Source organism: Pteropus medius, unplaced genomic scaffold (assembly GCF_902729225.1).
Source record: "Pteropus medius unplaced genomic scaffold, Ma_sr-lr_union100, whole genome shotgun sequence".
Taxonomy (NCBI): domain Eukaryota; kingdom Metazoa; phylum Chordata; class Mammalia; order Chiroptera; family Pteropodidae; genus Pteropus; species Pteropus medius.
The window spans coordinates 2,337,074-2,359,428 of record NW_024350926.1 but is presented as its reverse complement, the minus strand read 5'-3'; the positions used below and the strand labels follow the sequence as shown (position 1 = coordinate 2,359,428).

Sequence of the window (22,355 nt, the reverse complement as noted above, 5' to 3'; positions counted from 1 at the left end):
CCTCATATGAGACCTTCCACATATTTCTTTCCTCTCTCTAGGGTGAGAGTTTCCTTATCTGCAGAGTTGGACTGTCCACATGGACTCTAAGCTTCCTGGTAACTCTAACAGTCTTCTACTCTGATGCTTCTTTGCTCAAGGGCAGCAATGACAACCTTTCCAGCATGCTCCTGCCCCACAAGATCACAACTGTTGCCCACTGTTTCCCAGCTTGCACAATTACATCCAGATTGCTCGCTTTACCATATCCCTAAAGAGCCTCAGCCCTTCCACTGCAAATGTCAGTTCCTTGTTCTATTGTTCTTCTCCTTCATTTATAAATTATTAATTTAACAAACACAGTTAATCCACAAAGCACTTTGCCAGGTCCTAGGAATAGGAAGGTAAAAGACATAATCCTTGGCCTCAAAGAATTTACCATGTTATTGGGGATATGAGTAACAAACATATAGTAGTATGATAAGTGCTATGCTAAAGAAGTTAATAAAGTCTAGTTGTTTGGAGGCAGAAAGCAGCATCACTTAACAAGACTGAGTACATACAAAGACTTCAGAAAGGGTGTGCTAATTCCAAGCTGAGTCCTTTAAACTTAAAAGAGAAACTAAGAATTAAGGAGGAAAGAAAGTGTATCCTATTGCTATCCTGAGGTTCCGAGAGAGCAAAATTTATTAGAACAGGGCATACTGGGCCAAGAGCCAGATTGGAATACTGGAGTATAGAGCCCAAGAAGCAAACAGTGAGGCTGGTCATGATGAACGAAATGTCGCCCTAAGGAGTCTGGATTTTAGCTGAGGAAAGGACGAAGTATGGGCTATACTTTATTTAGACTATCTGTTTCCTGGTCTGTTATTGGAGAAAGGTGGTTGGTTTGGGGGGCACTGAAACGTTCAAAACTGATTGCAAGGTAAATCCAGCAGGGGGAAATGGTGGCCTGCCAAAAGTTCTGGCCACTGGTTGGTACACTAAAACGCCGATGTGGGAGACTTCATCAACCTAAATGCCTTCACTCAGACCCCGAGTATGGGGTACCACCAACCTCTGGCCCCGGCGTCATAGAGAGCAAGACGCCCGGGACGGCACAGAGGAGGGCGCTGCCTGAGAGCTCGCGAGATTTCCCGTGAGCCGGGCCAGACCAGGAGCGTCTGGTCGCTGGGCAACCGCGGCAGCGCGGCTGAAGAACAGGCGAAATTTACCAAACCTGAGTTACTGATCTGGCTCATCTCACAAGGTGAGGTGCCTTCAGGGAAGATGTGTGGGGACCGAGGAAACCCTAGAGCCAGGCTTCTCAAACTTGCCTGCCAGTAAGGCTTCCTGGGGCACTTGTCAAAATGCAGATCCCTGAGCCTTATCTCTAGACATCTAGAATTTCTAGAAAAACAGTCTGGACGTCTGTATTTTAAACAAATGGCTAAAATAAGGCAAGGTTGGGAAATGGCCCTAGAGAGAGACGCGGGTGGAAGGGTGGCCGCGCACCTGAGGGAGCGGGATCTGAAGGCGCAGATCTGTGTGAAAAGGGGAAAGTCAGCGCATCGGCGATTTAGAGCATCTGGAAGCCACTGAGCCCGGGGCTAGCCAAGGGAAATACACCAACTGAATTTGGAGACGCCTCTAGCCAGTAGGAGCCCCAGGGGGTGAAAGCCAAGGGGTCCACCAGCATGGATCCCCAGAGCGCCTGTGAAGCAGCTCTAAGCTGTTCTCCACTGGCGATCTGGAGAGAGAGAGCTATCCCGCCAAGTGGAGCCTAGAAATAACATATATCTAGTAGGGGAAAATTATCAAAAAGCGGTTTCTCAAACTTTACAAAATAATGAACCTCTTTTAAAAGAATATCAGGGACACCCCACAATGTTAACATTATTATTTTTATGAAAATGTTCTAAAATGTATCTAAATCCAAACTAGGTTCAGTTTAAACTTCTGAAGCTTATAATTTCTCTAAAATGATCTACAGTACCAATGAAGTTTAAATTAATATTACCTTAACAAGATAAATGGTGGTGTTCTGATGAAACTAAATCCTCTTTTGTGGATTTGATTGCTACGATGCAGGTTCTTTTAACACCCCTGGTCTGGCCGGGCTTTATTATTGTGTTATGGGTTGGTTCAACTTTCTCCCTTTCCAGATTCAAGCCCCCAGAAAGTTTTCCTTTGGGCTTGCTGCCAAGATCCACTGGCCTGCCATTGGTTTTAAAAAATACATCATTTATATATTATGTTTGCCTCTTTCCTTTTCTAATTATCTGAGAGAATGAAATTCATTTACCTAGAAACACCAATTTGTGCACTGGAACCTAGAGACGAAATCCATTTACAGCATGGTAACTCTCGAGGATTCAGATGATCCAAAATTTCTGTTTTAGCCTAGGGTAGAAATCAGAGCCTAAAGCAAAAAACTCATGTGATAACACCTTCATGGGGATGGGGGTGGGGTGGTTGGAGTTGTTATCTCAGGGAGCAGGAAAGAGGGGAAAAAAGAATGAGACTGAGAAAATATAAGAGTATGTAACCCAGAAGACAGCAACATGTTTTCAGAAGGAACTTTCGAACTGGCTATGTCTCCTAAAAGTCCATGGTAGAGGTGACAGGAGAAGGGAGAATAATCATTTGTGGCTCCAGTCTCCCATTGGTCAAAGTCACCTCCACAGGGCATCATATCCTTCATAGTACAGGGTCACTGCTGCATGGCCGCTTATACAGCAGTCTCCTGCCTCAGCTGCAACAGAGAAACCCACAGCGGGGGGGATGGTATATCACCTCTTTAAGATGTGTATTTCACCACAGTTACTAGTGTAAAAAAGATATTTGAAATTTCCAGAAAACGTTCTAAAATTTAAAATATGGGCCAAAGAAATTATATTTTTAAAATGTGCAACCCAGAAGTAGCCATCCCTAATTTTAAACCCTAAAGAGACTTTTGCAAATGTGCTAAGATGACATACATATGTACAAGAACCATAAAATGCAACATTGCAAAAGCAAAAAAAATTTAAAACACCCAAAGATCTACCATCAGAATAAACGTCTTACAATGGAATATTATACAGCAATACAAATATTCTAGAGCTGCACACATCAACTCCGATGAATCTTACAAATAAAACATTAAGCAAATAAGAAAACTGGAATCAAAATAATGCCATTTACATAAAAATGTAAAAAGCAATAGATGTTTAAGTATACATACATCTGTAGTAAAAGTGTAAAGACATGAATAGGGATGTCTAAATTTAAGAAAAACTATAAATTTAATAGAATGAAGAGAAGAAAGGTATAGAGGGGTTCTAAATGTATTTGTAATGTTTTATATTTTAACCTGGCCTGTGGGTTCACGGGTGTGCTATTATTCTTTGCACTTTTGATATATTTTGTGAAATATTTTTAAGGCAAGATCAAGAAAAGTTAGCTTTACTGAATTAGAAACTTTGTTCAGAATATTATTGTTGTGTTTGAAATTTGATCTGTAAACAATAACCTTTCATGTCCAGAATACCACACAAATTGAGGTATTCAGTTGGTAAAATTCCAGATACATTGGAATAATAATGCTCAATTTTAAACTGTATTTTTGCTTACATTTTTAATAAGAGAATATAAAGCACAATTGGAGAAACTGGGAATTGTAGGACTTAAATAGCTATCCTTCCTGAATGACTACAAAAAAAAAAAGGGTTATCTCAAACTTATGGACCACATATGGATCTTACATATAGCGATATTTTATTAATAGCATGTTCCCCTTACTTAACGGCCCTAATATATTCCACGTGAAACAGTGAGGTGAACAGTGTTCACCCTATCTGTGAACAAAATAGTAGAATACGAATGATGACAGATAGCAAACATTTATTGCTCTATGTACCAGGCACTGTGCAGAACACTCTATGCATGATTATCTCATGTAATCTTCACAATATCCCTTGAAAGTAGGTAACCATTATTATCCTAATTTTATAAGAAACTGAGGTAACATGCCCAAGATTGTCTAACCAGTGAGCAGTACTGGGAGCCAAAATTTGATTTCAGGTTGTCTAGATTAAGAAATACTGCATTATGTTACCTCTTTATGGATTATACTTGTAGTACCTTAATAAAATTTCAAGGCCAGCCCCATTTTCAAGTATTTTGCACCACTGTCCTATATATACCCTCAATGTTTTCACACCATTTGTTCTGATTTAGGGGGTTAGTAAATATGGTCACCATGGGTACTATGGAAAAAGGACCCAGGAGACCTGGTCTCATTCTCAACTGCCATTAGCTTGAGCAGTTTGAGACAAATCTCTGGGCCTTATTTCTTCAAGAGAGAATACTAGATGATATTCCTTGAGGTCCTTCTCAACTCCAAGAGAGAAAAAAACAACACTTTAAAAGGTACCCACAGCTAGTGACATCAACATCATAATAGTAAGAAGACTCCTTTGTTTCTTACCTCAAATTTTTAAGTCAGACAATGATAACAAAAGATCTCCTGCTCAATACACGAATATGCCTTTAGGATCCATGCATTGGAACACCTGAAGCATTATTTACAATAGCCAAGACACAGAAATTCTGTGTTTTTGACAGACGATTAGATAAAGAAGATATGGTACATATATACAGTGGAATACTACTCAGCCATAAAAAGATGAACTATTGCCATCTGCGACAACATGGATGGATCTTGAGATATTATACCTAGTGAAATAAGTCAGAGGAAAAGCACAGGAACTGATTTTATTCACATGTGGGATATAAAACAAAAAGCGACAAATGAACAAACAAAAACTTATAGATATGGACAACAGAATGGCAGTTACTAGAGGAGTGGGGAGAGAACAAAATGGGTAAAGGGAGACAAATATATGATTTTGGAAGGAGACCAGACTTCAGCTGTGAGCACACAATAGAGTATACAGATATTGTATTATAAAGTTGGACACCTGAAATTTATGTAATGTTATTAACCAATGTTACCCCAATAAATTTAATTTTTAAATTAAATTTTAAAAAAGATACCCACAATATCAATTCAATACTAGAGAAAGAAAAAATTTTAAAGTAAAAGTGAATTAGCATTGTGTATTTAATTAATTTTGGTGTTTAAAAACTTTTTATACAAAGACTTAGGGCTATAAAACTTGGAAAATACTTAAATGCCTCTAAAAATGTCTATGAACTAGTTTATCAAATAGTTTTATATAAGAAAAAAGTCAAAATAATTTTTCCTGAATTGCTGTGTACATAATACTCCTTTCTTTTCTTAAATTTTTAGAAAATTGGGCATGAAACAATACCTAAACCTGCTTCTTGGCAAGGCATCAGGACAGAGCTATTGCTGAGAGTTTGATTTATAGAGAAATCATGGTTCGACTGACCTTGGATCTCATTGCCAAAAACAGCAATCTTAAACCCCGAAAAGAAGAAACCACTTCACAGTACCTAAAGAAAATAACTCATATAAATTTTTCAGATAGAAATATAGATGCAATTGTAAGAACTCTGAAATTATTTCTTATTTTTATATAATCAACTATGTAAATTTAGAAATTGGGTGTCAGGGCATACCTTTTTAACTATATTTTTATTATACTTATTAACTCTATTTTCATTAGCTAGCTTTATATTATATTTGATTTTAATTTCCTGCTTGTGATGTTAAACTTATTAATATCAAGTCTCTATAAAATATACCATTGCGACTGTTAAATAAATGTGTTTATAGATGTTCCTCTAAAATACTCTTTAGTGTAGCAAACAAGATTTAAAGGTATATGTTGGAAAATAATTTCAAAGATAATTACTTATATATAATGACAGAACCTTGGAATATGAATTTTTTAACATATCAAAATATTAGGAATTAAATATGTAAATACTATATTTCATAACTTTAACAGTGAAATCTTTTTTTGCACATAATTTAACTGGTTAGATAAATGTGGGTTATAATCTGTCAGTTATATTAGACAATATTGTTTACTTGGATATAATCTGAAACGACATTTTCTCTGTGTTAAGCCAATTCTTGATGTTAATTTTGGAAACTTTAAAGGCAACAATAATCCATTTAAGCCATTTGTATTGGTATCAATTTCTATAGTAAAATGCTCAAGACTATAGATGAGAGAAAAATTCTCAGAAACATATAAGCTACCTGAGGCCATCTGTATTGGTATCAATTTCTACAGTAAAATGCTCAAGACTATAGATGAGAGAAAATTCTCAGAAACATATAAGCTACATGAGGGCAGGGGTCATCTCTATTTTGTTCACATCACCCTAAATCCCTCCATCCAATACTGTACCTGACTCATATTTAGTGCTTAATAAATGTTTGTTGAATGAATGAATGAATGAATGAACACTAAAGCCCCAGTCAAAACTGTCAATAAAGATAGTTGGGGGTTTTTTGCAGAGACCCTACCCAGCTCCCATTCTATATCTCTTTCCAGTTTCTTGGTGAGCCTTCCTCTCATGAATCCAATTGCCAAAAACTCATATTTCTCTTTTGTGGCCTAAAGCTCTCTACTTCATCACATCATGTACCAGCTGCTTTCTCCTGAGCCTCCATTTAAGATTCTTTGGCTCCTCAAAAATCAATGCTCCTTCAGTGTAGATGGCCTTTGTTGGAGGAAAGCAAACTGATGGAAAGTAATTCACACTAACATAAGAATAATTTGTAAACTTGAAGTTCCCAAGATGTGGTTGTATTTTAAAAGATCTTACTTAATGAAAGCTGAGATACTTTTGAGCAAAACTTCACTCTATCTCTTGCCTACTTAGTCTAGGCTGACTCTACCACCACACAAGAAATGACAGCCTTTTAGAATTATTAAATTATTTTATCTTAAAGGGAATTGGTGTTCATTTGTATAAAATACAGATAAAAGAAAGAGATTGACTTGTAATTCTAGCATGCAGAAAAAATCACTATTAACATGTAGGTAATGTCCTTCCAGTCTTTTTTCTAGGCATATATTCACAACAGTGGGTCACTGAAAATACTGTGCTCATTTTATTATGAGATCTACAAGATATTACTAAAGAAACTAAAGGATATTTAATGGTTATATGGTATTCTATTTGATAACATATTTATTAATGTTTATTAATACAATGTTTATTAATACATTGTTCTTGAATATCTAGATGACTTCCAATTTTCAGTATTATGAATCTCAACAGTTTACTTCCAATCCTACAGAGAGATTAAGCCCTGATTTATACTGTTGGAGGAATAATTTATTAAATGCTTCAACTTCCAGAGGAGCCTGCTTCCAAGAAAAATCTTTTCCTTGGAAAAGATTTCATGCACTGGGAAAATGTTTCTTAATAAATGCAATTTTATTGATACAGTTACAGAATACTGAAACCTAGAACTAATTTTGTAATCATTCTAGTCTTGTTTGGACTATGCTAAGAACAAAGAAATACTGTTCTTTTATATCAACCTTAAGGACATTTACAGAATGATTAAGTGAAAACTTTTTTAAAAATAAACTAAGTTTTCAGGAGAATTAATTTAAATATGACTTGTTTTTGTTTTCCTTTCAGGATAACCTCTCTCTTTGCAAAAATCTTAGCGTCTTATATTTGTATGATAACCGTATCAGTCAAATCACTAACTTGAATTTTGCCACAAATCTGACCCACCTGTACCTACAAAACAATTATATTTCATGTATAGAGAACCTCAGGTCATTAAAGAAACTGGAAAAACTGTAAGTGCTTTTTTTAAGTAATGTAATTGCCATCATTACAGTAATATTTCTGCATGGAGGTATTTCTATTATCTGCAGTTTTATGGAACAGGCCTCAATCTTTATTCTTTTAGTATTATAAGTACAAAAGAAATTGCTTCAAATGTAATATCCAACATTCTATATTTTAGTAGGCTGGGTATACTTTCCTTTTGCAGCAGGGCAGGTTGTCTTAAAGGCTTATAGGAATATCCAAAAACATCCTTATGTAGTAGGCTTAACTGGTGAAAAAAGTTCCATGGAACCCAAATGAGTTCTGTGCCTTTCAAAATCACACATCTCAAAAGAGCAGGGTCATAGAACTGATAATGTTGATGTAGATTTTATTGTAAAAAGGAATTTACTGCCTATAATGATTTAAATTAAACTATGAAGACTGGTAGATCCAATTTCCCCAGACCGAGTGAGGTGGGAAGTGCTTATTAAAAATGCAGATTGCTGGGGACCAACTCAGCCAAATCGGAACCTCTAGGAGTTAAGCCCACAAATCTTCATTTTCAAACCTGCAACCCAGGTGATTCTTCTGTACTCTAACATATGAAGAGCACTGATAGTTTAATAAAGATTATTCCAATTCTCTCAAAAAAAAAAAAAAAAAAACCTGAACTTAATTCTTAGACTAAACTATGTGTAAGAATCATACAGATAAACCTTTCATTGATTCAATATAAAGAAAACACTCTGCATGTATAATTTTCACACAGCTTAACAATTTTGTAATTATCATGTTTACAGACCACAATGTTCTCAGAATGTCTATTTAAAATTACATCTTATGTTTCACAGGTATTTGGGAGGCAACTACATTGCCGTCATAGAAGGTTTAGAGGGATTAGAAGGACTAAGAGAGCTTCATGTTGAGAGTCAGAGGCTTCCCCTTGGAGAAAAGCTTCTGTTTGATCCAAGAACTCTTCATTCTCTGGCAGTAAGGCCACATTTTCAGTATTTTGACATAGCATATAGTGCTTGACAGTTAAAATGGAACAGGAAGGTGGTGAAAGTGTATTTGGACATTGTACATACTCTGCATGTTTATATAGCAAATTGAGAGTTTATCTGAGGGCTAAAACTAGTTTTTCCCACATAATTGCTCAGAGACTCAGTAGCTATAAAGTGGGGATAATACCTGACTTAGGGCAACTGGAAAGATCAAAAGGAGGATGTTAAAAGGTTATGGAAACTTTGAAGTTCTAACACAGATGTTAACTCGTTCATAATTTGGACTTTGGTGATTATCATGACTAGAATTTTTAAATTTTAGGAAAAAGCCTAAGGAAAGAGACGTGCACAATTATTTGGCAGATTTTAAACAACCTACAGAATCATTACAATGATAAGTCACTTTCCTGCTGGATTCTGATTTGACTGTCAGTTGCAATGCATACAGCTTTGCCTCACCAGAAGCAGGTAGATCTGGAAGCACTGGATTTGATGCTTCAGGAGTTACCTGACAACCAGTGACACATCACATGGAGCTGTCACAATGACTTGAGAAGCCAGAGGGAGCCATGGAGGCTTTGCTAATCCTCAGGGTTTGTTAGGATACACTACCTTCAATTCTGGGCAAGGGAAGGAAATGGAAATGTCATTGGTTTTATTTATGGAGGGCTATAAGGTTTGAATCAAATGCATAACAATTAAAGAACAGTGCTTTAAGTTGGAAAAGAAAGAAGTGACCTGATTTCTATCCTACCCCTTTTATTCTCCCCATAGAATCTACCTCACCTGATCCAAGCAGACTGTGGGGATGGCTAGTTTACTACAAAAAGCCACTGAAAATATTTTTGCTTACTCAATTTTTGCTTATATTCAAGCAGATTCTGAAATTCTAAATATAAGGCATAATTTTTCAAGCTTTAAGTCTTAAAAAGTGTTGGGAAGTGTCTTCTATGTATGTCAGCTGTGTGTGGATGCCTACATGGGTAGGCACCATCTTGGCAGAGATTCCTGGGCCTTAGATTTTAAGATGGCTTTGATTTAGTGTTGCTCTATTATATAAATTTTGTCCTTATTAATACTTAATGTTGAAATTCTTGTTAATTAATTATTACTCTAAGTGGTTTCTGAATGTATGGATTGTCAAGAAAAAATTATATAAAGAGATAAAGATAAAAACAAACACCAGATATTCTTTCATGGTTAATGTTTCTTATTTAGAAAAACTAAGATAAAAATAATTTCTTCCTATGTAAGTACAAATCTTAGCAAAATTAAACACAAAAGGAAATTTGCTTAAGCTGAAATTAGCATATTTTCTAAATTATGTTATCATTTGTTTATTGGGGCATCTTCTTTTTTACTTCTTGATTCTTGGCTTCTTTTTGCTATAAATTTCTCTTATACCCTGATCAAACTTATGAAAAATAGTAAGTTATCTCACAATTACTATAGTTTTAAAAGTTCCATCTGAAAAAAATATGACATAGAAACAGAATATCCATGGCTTTTTGTTTTCTTGCTTAAAGAGTAACCGATAAATTTAAATATTTCACAGATTAGGATTTCTGGTTCCTATCTAAGGTTTTAATCAGACTATTTTCTAATACTAATTATTTCCTTACAGAAATCTCTCTCTATATTAAACATCAGCAATAATAATATTGATGACATAAGAGACTTAGAAATACTGGAAAATCTTAATCAGCTTATCGCAGTTGACAACCAACTTCTGCATGTGAAGGTAGTGTAAAGAAAAATTAATTGAAAAATATTTACATGAAATTGTAATTGAAATAGCCGTAAAATGTGTTACTTTAAAAACTGTTCTGGATTTGGTAAAACTAGTTTATGAATCTCTACTTCTTAATGTATTATTTGCATATTTCTGCCTCCTTGGCTAGTTTTCTCCTCCATACCCCAGTGCCTCCATCCCTCAGCAACAGAAAAAAGTTTCTGTGAGAAGGAAGTATATGCTTTTTCCTGTTTTATTTTTCCATCAAATGTTTCCCTTTAGAGACTAGATTTTTTGCCTCTTAACTCTGATCTCCCAACGAATGAGTTTCTAGTAACTGTGACTAGACTTGAACTCTCTCCTGGGCTGCTCCTTCTTAGGGAAGCACCTTGATCTTGAACTTGCTCTAATTTGCGCTGGCTGTGTTCATGTCATGTTCTATCATATCATGCCATATTCATTCATTCAAATATGTATTAGGCACCTACATATTTGTCAAGCATTGTACTACTTGGTGTAGAACAGAGGAAAGAAAGATACAGTCCCAGTGCTCAAAAAACTAGTCAACAAGTAACAAGACAACAATGTAATTCTGTTTTTGTAAGTATGATGGTAGCACTAACTCAGCCTGGGGCTAAAGAAAGCTTCCTAGAAACAGTCATCCATGAGCTGAGCCATCGCCATGACTTCACAGTTTCTGGTTTGGCACTGTGGTAGAATTTATTTAAGTGGGACCCAAAGAATTGGCTTCTTTCTCCCATAAACAGAGGTCTTATTTTCAAAACTACTTCCAAACAGCTATCTACTGACCCTAAAAAAGTTACCCCTGGTCTTGTTTGCAAATTCAGACCTATTACCTGGCTCATCCCATAACTATTGTAAACAGTAGATGAATATGAAAATAAGTATTATATGTATTCCACTATAAATGAATTTCTCAAAATATCTAAAATGCTATTGAACGATCAGGGTGGATGTTTAAAATAAAAAGACCAATAAGAAAGCATGATTCAGTGAATTGTTTCAACTTACATCATGAAGGATGTAAGGAGTTCATGGTGTTAATTCTTCATTTAAAAATATTTTTAATTTTAGAGTGTTCTATATACTTTTTTCCATTGGGCATTTGTGTTCATCAGATTTAACTTTCCTATGATTTTGCAGTATTTGCCTCAATATTATAATTTTGTGATAGATGGGTAGTCTTCTATCAGATATATTATATGTATAGTATAGGATTAAAGCCTGGAGTCTTTAATTAAGTAGAGAAGACCTGGGCTGTGCACAGTGTCCCACATTTGTCCCATGGGAAATCAGAACAGAGTGGCCAAGCACAGAAGCTCACCTTTCCTGGGGAGAGAATGGTAGACAATTCCAGTGTCCCAAATTGGCATCAATCTTAAATTCAAGCTGAGTATTTTCCCTAAAGGTTTTTGTAAGCCCAGGTTCTAAACACGAAGCTTGGCAAATAAATATTCAGTAAATATATGAGTATATCTTCAAAGATCTGGTTAGTTGTTAATTATCAGAATTACTAAGATTCATTTCCATTATTGTTATTACTTTTAAAGTCTTATTCTACTGGATAAAAATACTAGCATCCAAATGATCCCAAAGGAAGTTTTTCTCAATGACATTAAGACCAAGCTATTTTGCCTACAATGATTATTCACAGGCCATGTTAATAATGTATAACCAGGATAAATGTATAACGAAATAAATATCTTTATTACTGTTGATTACTCACTCTAATGGCCAATATTTAAATAACCAAATCCTTATTATTTAAGACTTAATTCTGTGCCACCCCAATATCTAAATAACCAAATCCTTATTTTTTAAGACTTAATTCTAATTCTGTGCCACCTCCCTTGTGTAGCTTTTCCTGAACCTCTCCATCAAATTAATCTATTTAAATATACCTATTATGTGTGCCAGGCACTGTTCTAGACCCTTAGAGAAACATATTCTAGGCACTGGAGATACCATGATAAATAAGGCAGACAAGGTCTCTGCCCTCAAGTAGCTTACATTACAGGGGAGGGAATGGTCAGTAAAATAAATAAGCAGAAAGGTTGTGAAAGGTGCTATGAAAGAATTAAGTAGAAGGACAGAATGGAAAAAATCAGGTTATCAAGAAAGGCCACTGAGCAAATGACATTAATGCTAAGATCTAAAGGATGAGAAAGAAATCTGTGCAGAGACCAAGGGAAAGAACATGCCAGGCATAGGGAACAACAGATACAAAGGTTCTTCACACTACATATAAAGGTATATAAAAGTTAAAAGTAAAATGATGGGAAAATATATACAATACAAACACAAATAACAAAATAAAAAACTTGAGTGGCTATATTAACATACAATAAAATAGACTTCAGGACAGGAAATATTACCAGAGATAGATCAGGAAAATTTCATAATGATAAAAAGTACCAGTTCATCAAGAAAACATAACAATCCTCAATATTTCTGCACCAAATAACACCTACAAAATGCATGAACCAAAGTGACAGAAGTAAAAGGAGAAATAGACAAACCCATAATTATAACAAATATTTCAACATTCTCCTCTAAGTAGTTAATAAAATAAGTCGATGGTAGATCAGTAAGGTTATAAAAAACTGGTACAACACAGGCAACCAAATTGATCTAATTGATTCTTAAATAACATTCCACCTAACAACATTTGGAATGATCACCAAAATAGTCCATATTCTGGGCCACAAAGCAAGCCTCAGTATGTTGTCTGCCACAAAGGAATTAAATTAGAAAAGAATGAAGGAAAGATGTCTTTAAAAATTTTGAAATATTTGGAAATTAAAAACATACTTTTTAGTAACCTGTGGGTCAAACAAAATATTACAAGGGAAATTAGAAAATAATTAGACTGAGTAAAAATGAAAATGAAACATTTGAAAATTGGTGTGATGCAGTAACAGAGTATTTAGAAATTTATAGCTTTCACTGCTTATATTAGATAAGGAAAATGATCTAAGCTTCCACCTTAAGAAGCAAGAAAAATAAATGCAAATTAAATTCAAACAGAAGGAAATAATAAAGATAACAGCAGAAATTAATGAAATAGAAATATAGACAACTAATACAGAAAAATCAATGAAGCCAAAAGCCAATTCTTTGAAATTACAAACAAAAGTAAAAATTCTAGGTAGGATGATCAAGAAAACAAAGAGAGAAGACATAAATTAATAATATCAGAAATGAGAAAAGGTATCATTACATTTAAAAGGATAATACAGGAATGTTGTAAAGAACATTTTAAAAAAATACCATTTATAATTCACATCAAGACACATGAAATACCTAGGGATAAATTTTAAAATATGTGCAAGAGCTGTACAATTAAAACTACAAAACACTGTTGGGAGAAATTAAAGAAGACCTAAATAAATGGAGAGAGATACCATTTTCATGGATTGGAAGACTATATTCTGAAAGCGCTAATTCTTTCCAAATTAATCTACACATTCAACACAATTTCAATCAAAATCCCAGCAGATTTTTTAAAAGAAATTGACAAGCTAATTCTAAAATTTATATGATTCTGCAAAAGATCTAAATACCAAAACGATATCACTAAAAAGAATAATGTTTGAGAACTTTACCTGATTTCATGATTTTAATGTTACAATAATTAAGACAGTGTGGTATTGGCATAGGATGGACACACAGATCAAGGAAACAGATTAGAGAGTTCATCAATAAATCTGTACGTAAGTTCAATTGGTTATTTTATAGAAGTGCCAAGATGATTCAATGAGGAGAAAATAATCTTTCAACAGATGCTGGTGGACTAACTGGATATCGAAATAGAAAAAGTGAGCCTTCACCTTTCATACCATATAAAAAATTTTACTCAAAATGGATCATATCAAAATTTAACTGCTAAAATATAAAACTTTTAGGAAAAAATAGATTAGACAGAGTTCAAAATTTAAAACTTTCACTCTTTGAAAGACATCATTAATGAAATGGTAAATCACAGACTAAGAGAAAATATTAGCTATCATGTATCTTGACAGTTTTTATCCAGAACACATAAAGAACACTAACAACTCTATATAAGAAGATGAACAACACATTAAAAAATGGGCTAAAGATTTCAACAGAAACTTTACAGAAGAACATATGATAATGGTCAAAAGACACAAGAAAATGTGCTCGGTATCATTATTCATCAGGGAAATGAAAATAATACAGAAATGTGACACCACTACATACCCACTAGGATGACTAAAATTAAAGAAACTGACAATATCAATTTTTGACAAGACTGGGGAGTAACTGGAACTCTCACTCATTGCTGAGGAAATTTTTTTTTTACCACTTACAGTACCTGGTCTTCCTAGGTGGTCTCCCATCCAAGTACTAACCAGGGCCAACCCTGCTTAGCTTCCGAGATCAGATGAGATTGAGTATGTTCAAGGTGGCATGGCTGTAGACTTACTGAGGAAATTTAAAATGGTATGACCTCTTTGGAAAACAGTGTGACAGTTTCTTATAAAGTTAAATATAGAGTTACTATATGACTTAGCAATCACATTCCTAGATATTTACCCAAGTGAAATGAAAACCTATGTTCATACAAATACCTGTATGCAAATCTTTATACAGTAACTTTATTTGTGATTTTAGAAACAACCAAGTTTCCCTCAAATGGAGAATGGATGGATACACTGTATTCCATGAAATGGAATATCATTCAGCAATAAAAAGGAATGAACTACTGATGTGCACAACTGCATGGACAAACTTAAAAAACATGATACTGAGCAAAAAAAGCCAGACAAAGTATATGCTATATGAGTCTATTTATGGGAAACTCCTGAAAAGTAAAAAATGCATGTAGTAAGAGCAAATCCAGTGGCTGCTTGATGGGAGTGCAAAGAGGTTGACTAGAAAGGGCCATGAGTGAATCTTCTGTGATAATGAAAACATTGTCTTGATTGTGGTGTTTGTGATATCAATGTATATGGTTTGGTCATTTAAATGGATATATTTTGTTATATGTAAATTATAACTCAATAAATTTTAAAATACTATTAGAAAAAATTTCAAAACCAAAGAACATGAGTTTCCAAATTGAAACTGTCTCCCCAATGCCGGCACAGTGGATGAAAACTGACCCATGCCCAGATAGATGATCCTTAAAAATTTTTAGGACACCAGGAGTAAAGAGCTCCTAAAGACTTCTACAGAGAAAAAGAGGATACAAAGAATCGAAAATCAAAATGGAATCAGAATTATCAGACCTTTCAATCTGAAAGAAAGTAGAGCAATGTCTTCAAAATTTTGAGGTAAAAATGTTCCCAATCTAGAATTATATACTCAATTTTTTCAATTATTACATATAAAACATTTTTAAACATGAATGCTCTCAAAAAAATTTATGCCCCACATGCCCTTTCTCAGGAAGCCCTTGGAAAATGTGTACTACCTAGAGAGAAGAGAAATCAAAGAAAAGGGAAGACATGGCATCTAGAAACAAGAGAAAAGTTAAGAAATTTCCCAGAATGAATTTGAAGGAAATGTGAAGTGAAGTCCTAGGACAGCATCTACCTAGGACAGCATAGCCTTGCCTGCAGCGGACTGAATTGGTGATAAATACCAAGAAAATAAATAACCAGCCAATTTTTAACTCTAGGGTAAATAAAATGCAATCATAGTGCATTATGTGGTTTAGCGCTGAACAATATTTAAGTAAGCTTAATAATAATATAGTCAATGAATATTAATCCGATTAACAATTTTAGTATAACTATTGATACGATGGAGAAAGGGAAGTATAATAGGGGTTGCAGTAGTACTTATGGAAATTAAGTCATCATCTTCTATAGTAGGAATTCATTAGATAAGTATCTAAGATTTAAAAATCAATAAACAGCAGTTGCCATATAGCAGTGTGGAAGTGTATACAGAAATAGCTGAAGAAGTTGAAAGTGGTTTTGCTATAAGCCCTAAGGTACTCTTTTTAAGTTTTGTTATATATTTTATGGTCTTATTTGATTTTTTAACTGTGTTGATAGCTTTGCTTCAATTTTTAAATATCTAATTTAAAAAAGAGTGATTGTTTGGTTAGGAACAACTGGTTAATATAATTCTGTTATCGTATTATCATCATATCCCCTGTTAGAGCAAAGAATTTTTGTTGATTTCAGGATTCCCTAGAGCTCAGCCCAGTGCCTGATACACAGTAGGCACCTACTACATTTTTATAGAATGAATAAATACAGGAACAGTAAAAATTATTCAACTATATGGGAAAGGCATGCAAACCATTCAGCCACTTCCAGAGGCTGGGAATATGTTATGCCAAGAGCTGCTTCTCCCTCCCATAGAGAGGAGACATTCAGGGAGTGCAGCTGAAATATCAAGTTCTTTTACTTCCAGCAATAAGACCCAACAATTAAAAATGCCTAGACACAGCTTCTTGGAAGTCTGAATATAGAGTTGCCTGGGATTCACTTGAAATGTGCTTTTGTGGTCTATTTTAAATCATCGTCTGAAGGCTTAACCAAAGGACATGTTGAAATTCGGCATCAGAATACTAACTTGCTTCTCTGTGTGTATTCTTGGGGTCAGATCTCCATCTTCTGGCTTTAATTTTACATTCTTTATGCTCATTGATTGAAGTTGCCCAAAGGCTGCTGACATCAAACCCTGTGCCACAGGAGAGAAGGCTCAACACGCCATACATAAGGTCACTGACATCCATCCTAAGAGTCTTCAGCAACAGACAGCTTTGTGCCATGGGGGAAAAGAAGAGGACATCATTAGAGAATCCTAACATAACCACTATAATTAGCCAAGGTTTTTAGCACTAGAGCAGCTGCTTTGATAGGGACGACCAGAGGTTCCGTGAATGCGCCTACAGGAAATATATGAAATAAGATAAAAATGAAAAAGTAATGGTGCCTTAGGATGGTTAAATAACTTTGAATCTTCCAATCAAGATTCTAGTTTGAGCAGTGAGAAAGAAATTTGAGAATAATTAAAAGGAACACATGTAACAAGGAAAAGTACTACCATGGCAACTGAAATCCTGGAGTTCTGTGAAAGGAATAGGAAAAAGAGAATTGGGTCACTGGGAAGTACAGACATTCCCAAATGAGGCCCATGCCCTAGCCTACTGAGGGTCCTAGACCCCCAGGGCAGTGGTTACATTAGAGGCAGAGGCACAGGATATGGACCTAGAAGAAGCTGGTTGGCCGAATGGCTTCAGTCTTTCCTGCTACTTGGGATTTCATTTCCTTCCTTCACGCTTCCACAGCTGCCAAGGACACGTTCCCCCAAGATCCTCTAACCCTACCCTCATCTCATCTCTCCTATACTAGTCCAAAGCTGGTCCCAGGCTGAGACTTGGGGCAGAGGAGGGGGAGGTGAGGGTAAGAGAGGATTAGAGGAGGAAGTAGAGGAAGACAAATCCTATTTTTCTTCTCTCTTTCCATGTCTGTGGCCCCTCTAAACAGCAAAATTTTCAAAACGGTTCCATATAATTTCTCCTTTATAATTCCTGCCCTGCTTCTAAACTCAGATCCATTCATTCACGCATGCATTCATTCATTTCGTCTTGTCCATTCATTCAAAACACCACCATGTGGCAGCACTTGCTAGACACTGGGGGAGACAATAATGAGCAAAAGGACAGACATGGTCCTTGGCCTCAAAGAGCTCTTAGCATTGAGAAGAGAAACATTAAGCACATAATAACCCCAAAACAAATGTAAAATTGCACCAATGGCAAGTACTACAAAGTAGAAATTTGTGGCTCGAGAGCCTATAACACAGGTATTGCTCAGCCAAGCCCTGAGAGAACAGAAGCACTTACCAGTAAAGACAACAGCATGTGCAAAGGCTCTGGGGCAGGTGAGAGCATGGCAAAGATGAGGGACAGGAAGCAGGAAGAGTGAAAGTACGACACCGTGCACATAGAGACTGGTGGGGAGAAGGTGCATAGGTCACGATAGAGAGTTTTGTCTTTATTCTAAGAACAATGGGAAGCCACTGAAGGTATTTAAGCCAGGCTAAAGTAATTATAGATTAGCATTTTGAAAAGTTCAGCATGACTACAATGTGGATAATAGATTGGAAGAGGCCAGGCCAATTAGAAAGTGAGAGATGGTGGAAACCTGAATAGGACTGGTGTGGAAATGAAGTGGGTAGACAGACTGAATTGCTATCTAGGAAGTAAAGTGGACAGGACTTGGTGGTGATGTAAGGAGTACGGGGAAGTCAAGAATGGTTCCCTGGCTTCTGCCTTGCACAATGGAAAATAAGGAACTCAAGAGTCAAGTTTGGGAGAGATGGAGAGAAGATCATGAGTTTTGGTCATATAGAGTTTTGGTCATATAGAGTTTAAAGTATCTTTGAAATGTTCCAGAGAAAATACCAAGTAGACAATTGGATACATAAAGCCGGAGCTCAGGGGGCAGAAGAATGTGGGAGTCTTCAGCATACTGGTTAAGTGGTCACTGAAACTGCCATTGTGTATGAAATCGCCTAGGTATGAGAATAGAGAGCATGTAATGAAATGCTCAACATGGCGTCCTGCAGAATCTGGTTTTCCTCATGTATAGATGACTCTTCCTTCCTTAGTGTAATAGATGTTTTGCTATTGTCATCAATGTGGTCATTCTTTTTCTGCGAAGGGTCTACATGTAAATGGAGAATGTGGTGGGTTAAAGGAGAAAAACGTTTTTCTAGCCATGATTTTACATTCCACTGTAGTCCAGGGAAGGAAAACAAACACTGTTTAAAAGGAATAAATGTAGATTACAGAAAAAGCAGCAAGCGAATTGATGCCTGATGGTCTGCCACAGGGACACCTGCTCCTGCTCCCCAGAGGAAGCTCGGGAACCAACCATGGTGATGCATTATGGGGAGGTTTCATAGCACTGTCACCACACAGATATTCTTTGGGCTTTATCTCAATTAAATAGGTATTTTTATGGGCTGACTCATGCAACATCCCACCAAGTATAGCACTGTTTTAATTTTATAAGATGTGTTCTTCATTCTCAAAAGCAACTTTTAGAAAACAGCTTGTTTACACATTTGGGATTTCTGTGGTCAGAGGGTTGTTAGTTGTAGGGTCAGAGATTCATGCAGGATCCAGGGAGCCAGAACAACGTGGAATCACAAAGCCATAAAGGGAGTGGTCACTGGGTCAGATGCTCCAAAGAACTGAGACGGAGAAAGTTCAAAATTGGCAATGTGATAAGGAGATGAGAAATGAGGTTAGCAGGGCCTGTTCAGGAGCCCCAGGCTGCAGGTGTGCCCAGTGACTAAGGAAGCAAAGGCAGTGGCCTAGACTCTTGTTATGTCAAATGTGGCCCTAGGACCAGCTGCAGCAGCCTAAGAAATGCAGAATCTCAGCTTCTGCCCTAGACCTAACAAATCAAAACCTACGTTTAAACAAGATCCCTAGGTGATTCTTAAGCACATCAAGTTTGAGAAGCACTAGTCTGGACCACTCTTTGAAGAAATGCAGTGATAGAAGGGAAGAGACAGGATAAAAACTAGAAGAGAGAGACTGGAAATGGAAATGCAAAAGAAAGAAGATTCCAAGAGCAGGAGGCCAATGGCAGTGGGGAAGGGATTGAGAGAACCGATTAATTTGGGAAAAGAGGGAGGACCCTTTCTTTGTTGAAAAAAAAAATGGGAAAGAGGAATAGAATAGGAAGCGTGAGACCAAAGGCAGATAACTGAGAAAACTCTGTGGACGGGTAACCTAGTTCTCCCCAGTAAAACTGGCAGCAAAGTCAACCCTTGAAGAGGAAGAAAAAGAGAGGTTTTAAGCCAAACAATACTCCATAGTTTAGAAATTCCTTTCTTTAACTCACAGGGCTCTCATTTAAATGACAGTTATTTTTGGTTAATATTTCTTTGAATTTTTTCCTGTAACTCCTTTAAATAGGTATGCAACAATGTATTAAAATATTACAAACTTTCAAGACCATTTACAATAAAATTTTTGCATCTCTCCAAGTAGCTTGATGAGCCATGAACTTCAATAGGGCCAACATTAAATAGCTGGCTGACGCTATTAAGTCAAATAAATATCATAGTTGCAAAAATGCATAAAAAGGAACAAAAATTTTTGCAATCTATATCTACAGTTTTTATGTCTACAAAGTTTGCTTAATCAATAAAATGATCTGAAAAGTTTATCTCACAGTCAGATATATTAGTGATTTACCTCATTGGTTTTCTGATGACCATTTATCATGAGGTAAAGCATCTTCAGAATGAATGGTGGAAATCAAAAATTTGACATGCTTGCCTCTTATATAAACTAAATATTTGATTTATAAGATACAAATGAACAAACCACTGTGGCCTGTCATGTTTTTCCAGTTTCTAATTTATTCAACCTCTGCTCAATATTGATCCTGACAAGGAGAGTAACCCAAAGATAAATTTATTCACTCTACAGTTTAGTCAGGAACAAGCCAAAAATTATAGATTTTCCCAGGCAGATGATGACAGGCAGTCAGAGAGATGACAAATGGCTGTCTTTAGAGTTAGTTAGGACAGTTGGACCAGACGTTTCCGATAAAGATTGGAGAATGCTGGTCAAATACAGGTTCATCAGTGGCTGTCATTAATTGCAGAGGGAGCACTGCCAGGGCTGCAGGCACCCATACAGGAGCTTGCACCAGCCCTACACGGGCAATAGAATTGGCTTCTCAGGACTCTGCAGCACTCCTCCAAGTGATAGCATGACATGATCATTTATCAAACAGAGACTATCCAGAAAAGTGTCTGTTCCCTTTAGTCATTTATTGAAGGGCAGGAAAGTGAAAGCATTTTATTAAAGACAGGAAGGCAATGAACAACCGGAGCGTATCCAAAGGGTAATCATATTTCAGCGCAGGATTAGTTTAGTCTTAAGTAAACACGCACTGGAGGGAGGATGTCAAGGGTCATTTATCAAATGAGAAACAATTAACAAAACTCTATAGGACTCTTTTTATCTGTATAAATTTAAAATTCTCTTTTGTTTTTATTACTTAACTTTGGGATGACAGGCATCGTGTTCAACACTGTACAAAAATGCAATGCACAATTCCTTCCTAAGAGAAATACAGTTAAAATCTCACATAAAATAAGATAATTATGGCTGAATCAAACACTGTTAAACAAATACTGTGGAGAGAGCATAATCCAGGGCCCAGGATTGAGGGAAGAAGTTATAACTTTTTAAGATAGCTTTCTTATAAGTCAACTACATTCAGTGAGTCAGAAGCTTATTCTTCCTTAAACAATTTTTTGCTCTCTGTTGACCAAAATTAAGAGAAATAAAATAAGCTGAGAGGTGGGAGGACAGGCAAAGAGGCAGAGAATTAACACATTTATTATAACCTACTTTGTTCCAGGCATTTATATGCCATGGCGAGTAATCCTAATTATCCTTACTTTATAAACGAAGACACAGGCTTGCCTAAGGTCAAACAGTATGCAGCAGTGCTGGGAAGCTTGAGATTGCCTGCATTTTTAAAAATAATTCCTATTTTTCACATAAATTATTTGGATACTTCAAAGTCTAGCACAGAACTTAGCTAGACTTAGCAATTCAATAAATATTTTGTAGGCAGAACTAAAAATGCTTTTACCACTTTATGTAGGAAGACGTTGGCCTCAGGAAGATTAACCTACTGGGTACTCTGCAGTGGGTCCTAGACACCCATCTTTCCTTGTGATCACTCCCCAAAGACAGCATTTCTTCATGCAGATGCAGGTGCATATCTAAATATTCCAAATTGGTTATCTCCACAATATGACAGAATTTTGTGGGGATATGCAATATGTGGGAGGGAACTGTTGTCAAAACTTCATAGTATTAAAAAAAAAAAAAAGATTTTCTAAAATCTAAAGAACAAATGTAATCTTATAAGATATTCTTCCCAAAATGGAAAAAT

At 35.9% G+C, this 22,355-nt stretch overlaps 1 protein-coding gene and 1 pseudogene across 3 annotated transcripts in view; one reads left to right on the top strand and one right to left on the bottom strand.

The window, feature by feature from the left end:
* Positions 1–1,041: 1,041 nt before the first annotated feature.
* Positions 1,042–22,355, top strand: part of PPP1R42 (protein phosphatase 1 regulatory subunit 42) — a 37,504-nt gene continuing 16,190 nt past the window's right edge. Inside the window, exons 1-5 of one of the 3 annotated variants that reach the window (XM_039841801.1) lie at positions 1,042–1,228; positions 5,255–5,472; positions 7,537–7,703; positions 8,529–8,667; positions 10,306–10,422. In XM_039841801.1, coding sequence (XP_039697735.1) covers positions 5,344–5,472; positions 7,537–7,703; positions 8,529–8,667; positions 10,306–10,422 — 552 coding nt within the window. In that variant the 5' untranslated portion in view covers positions 1,042–1,228; positions 5,255–5,343. The remainder of the gene's footprint in view (positions 1,229–5,254; positions 5,473–7,536; positions 7,704–8,528; positions 8,668–10,305; positions 10,423–22,355) is intronic. The other 2 variants (XR_005648334.1, XM_039841802.1) reach the window with 2 other exon arrangements.
* On the bottom strand, positions 14,759–14,877 carry LOC120585659 (uncharacterized; annotated as a pseudogene).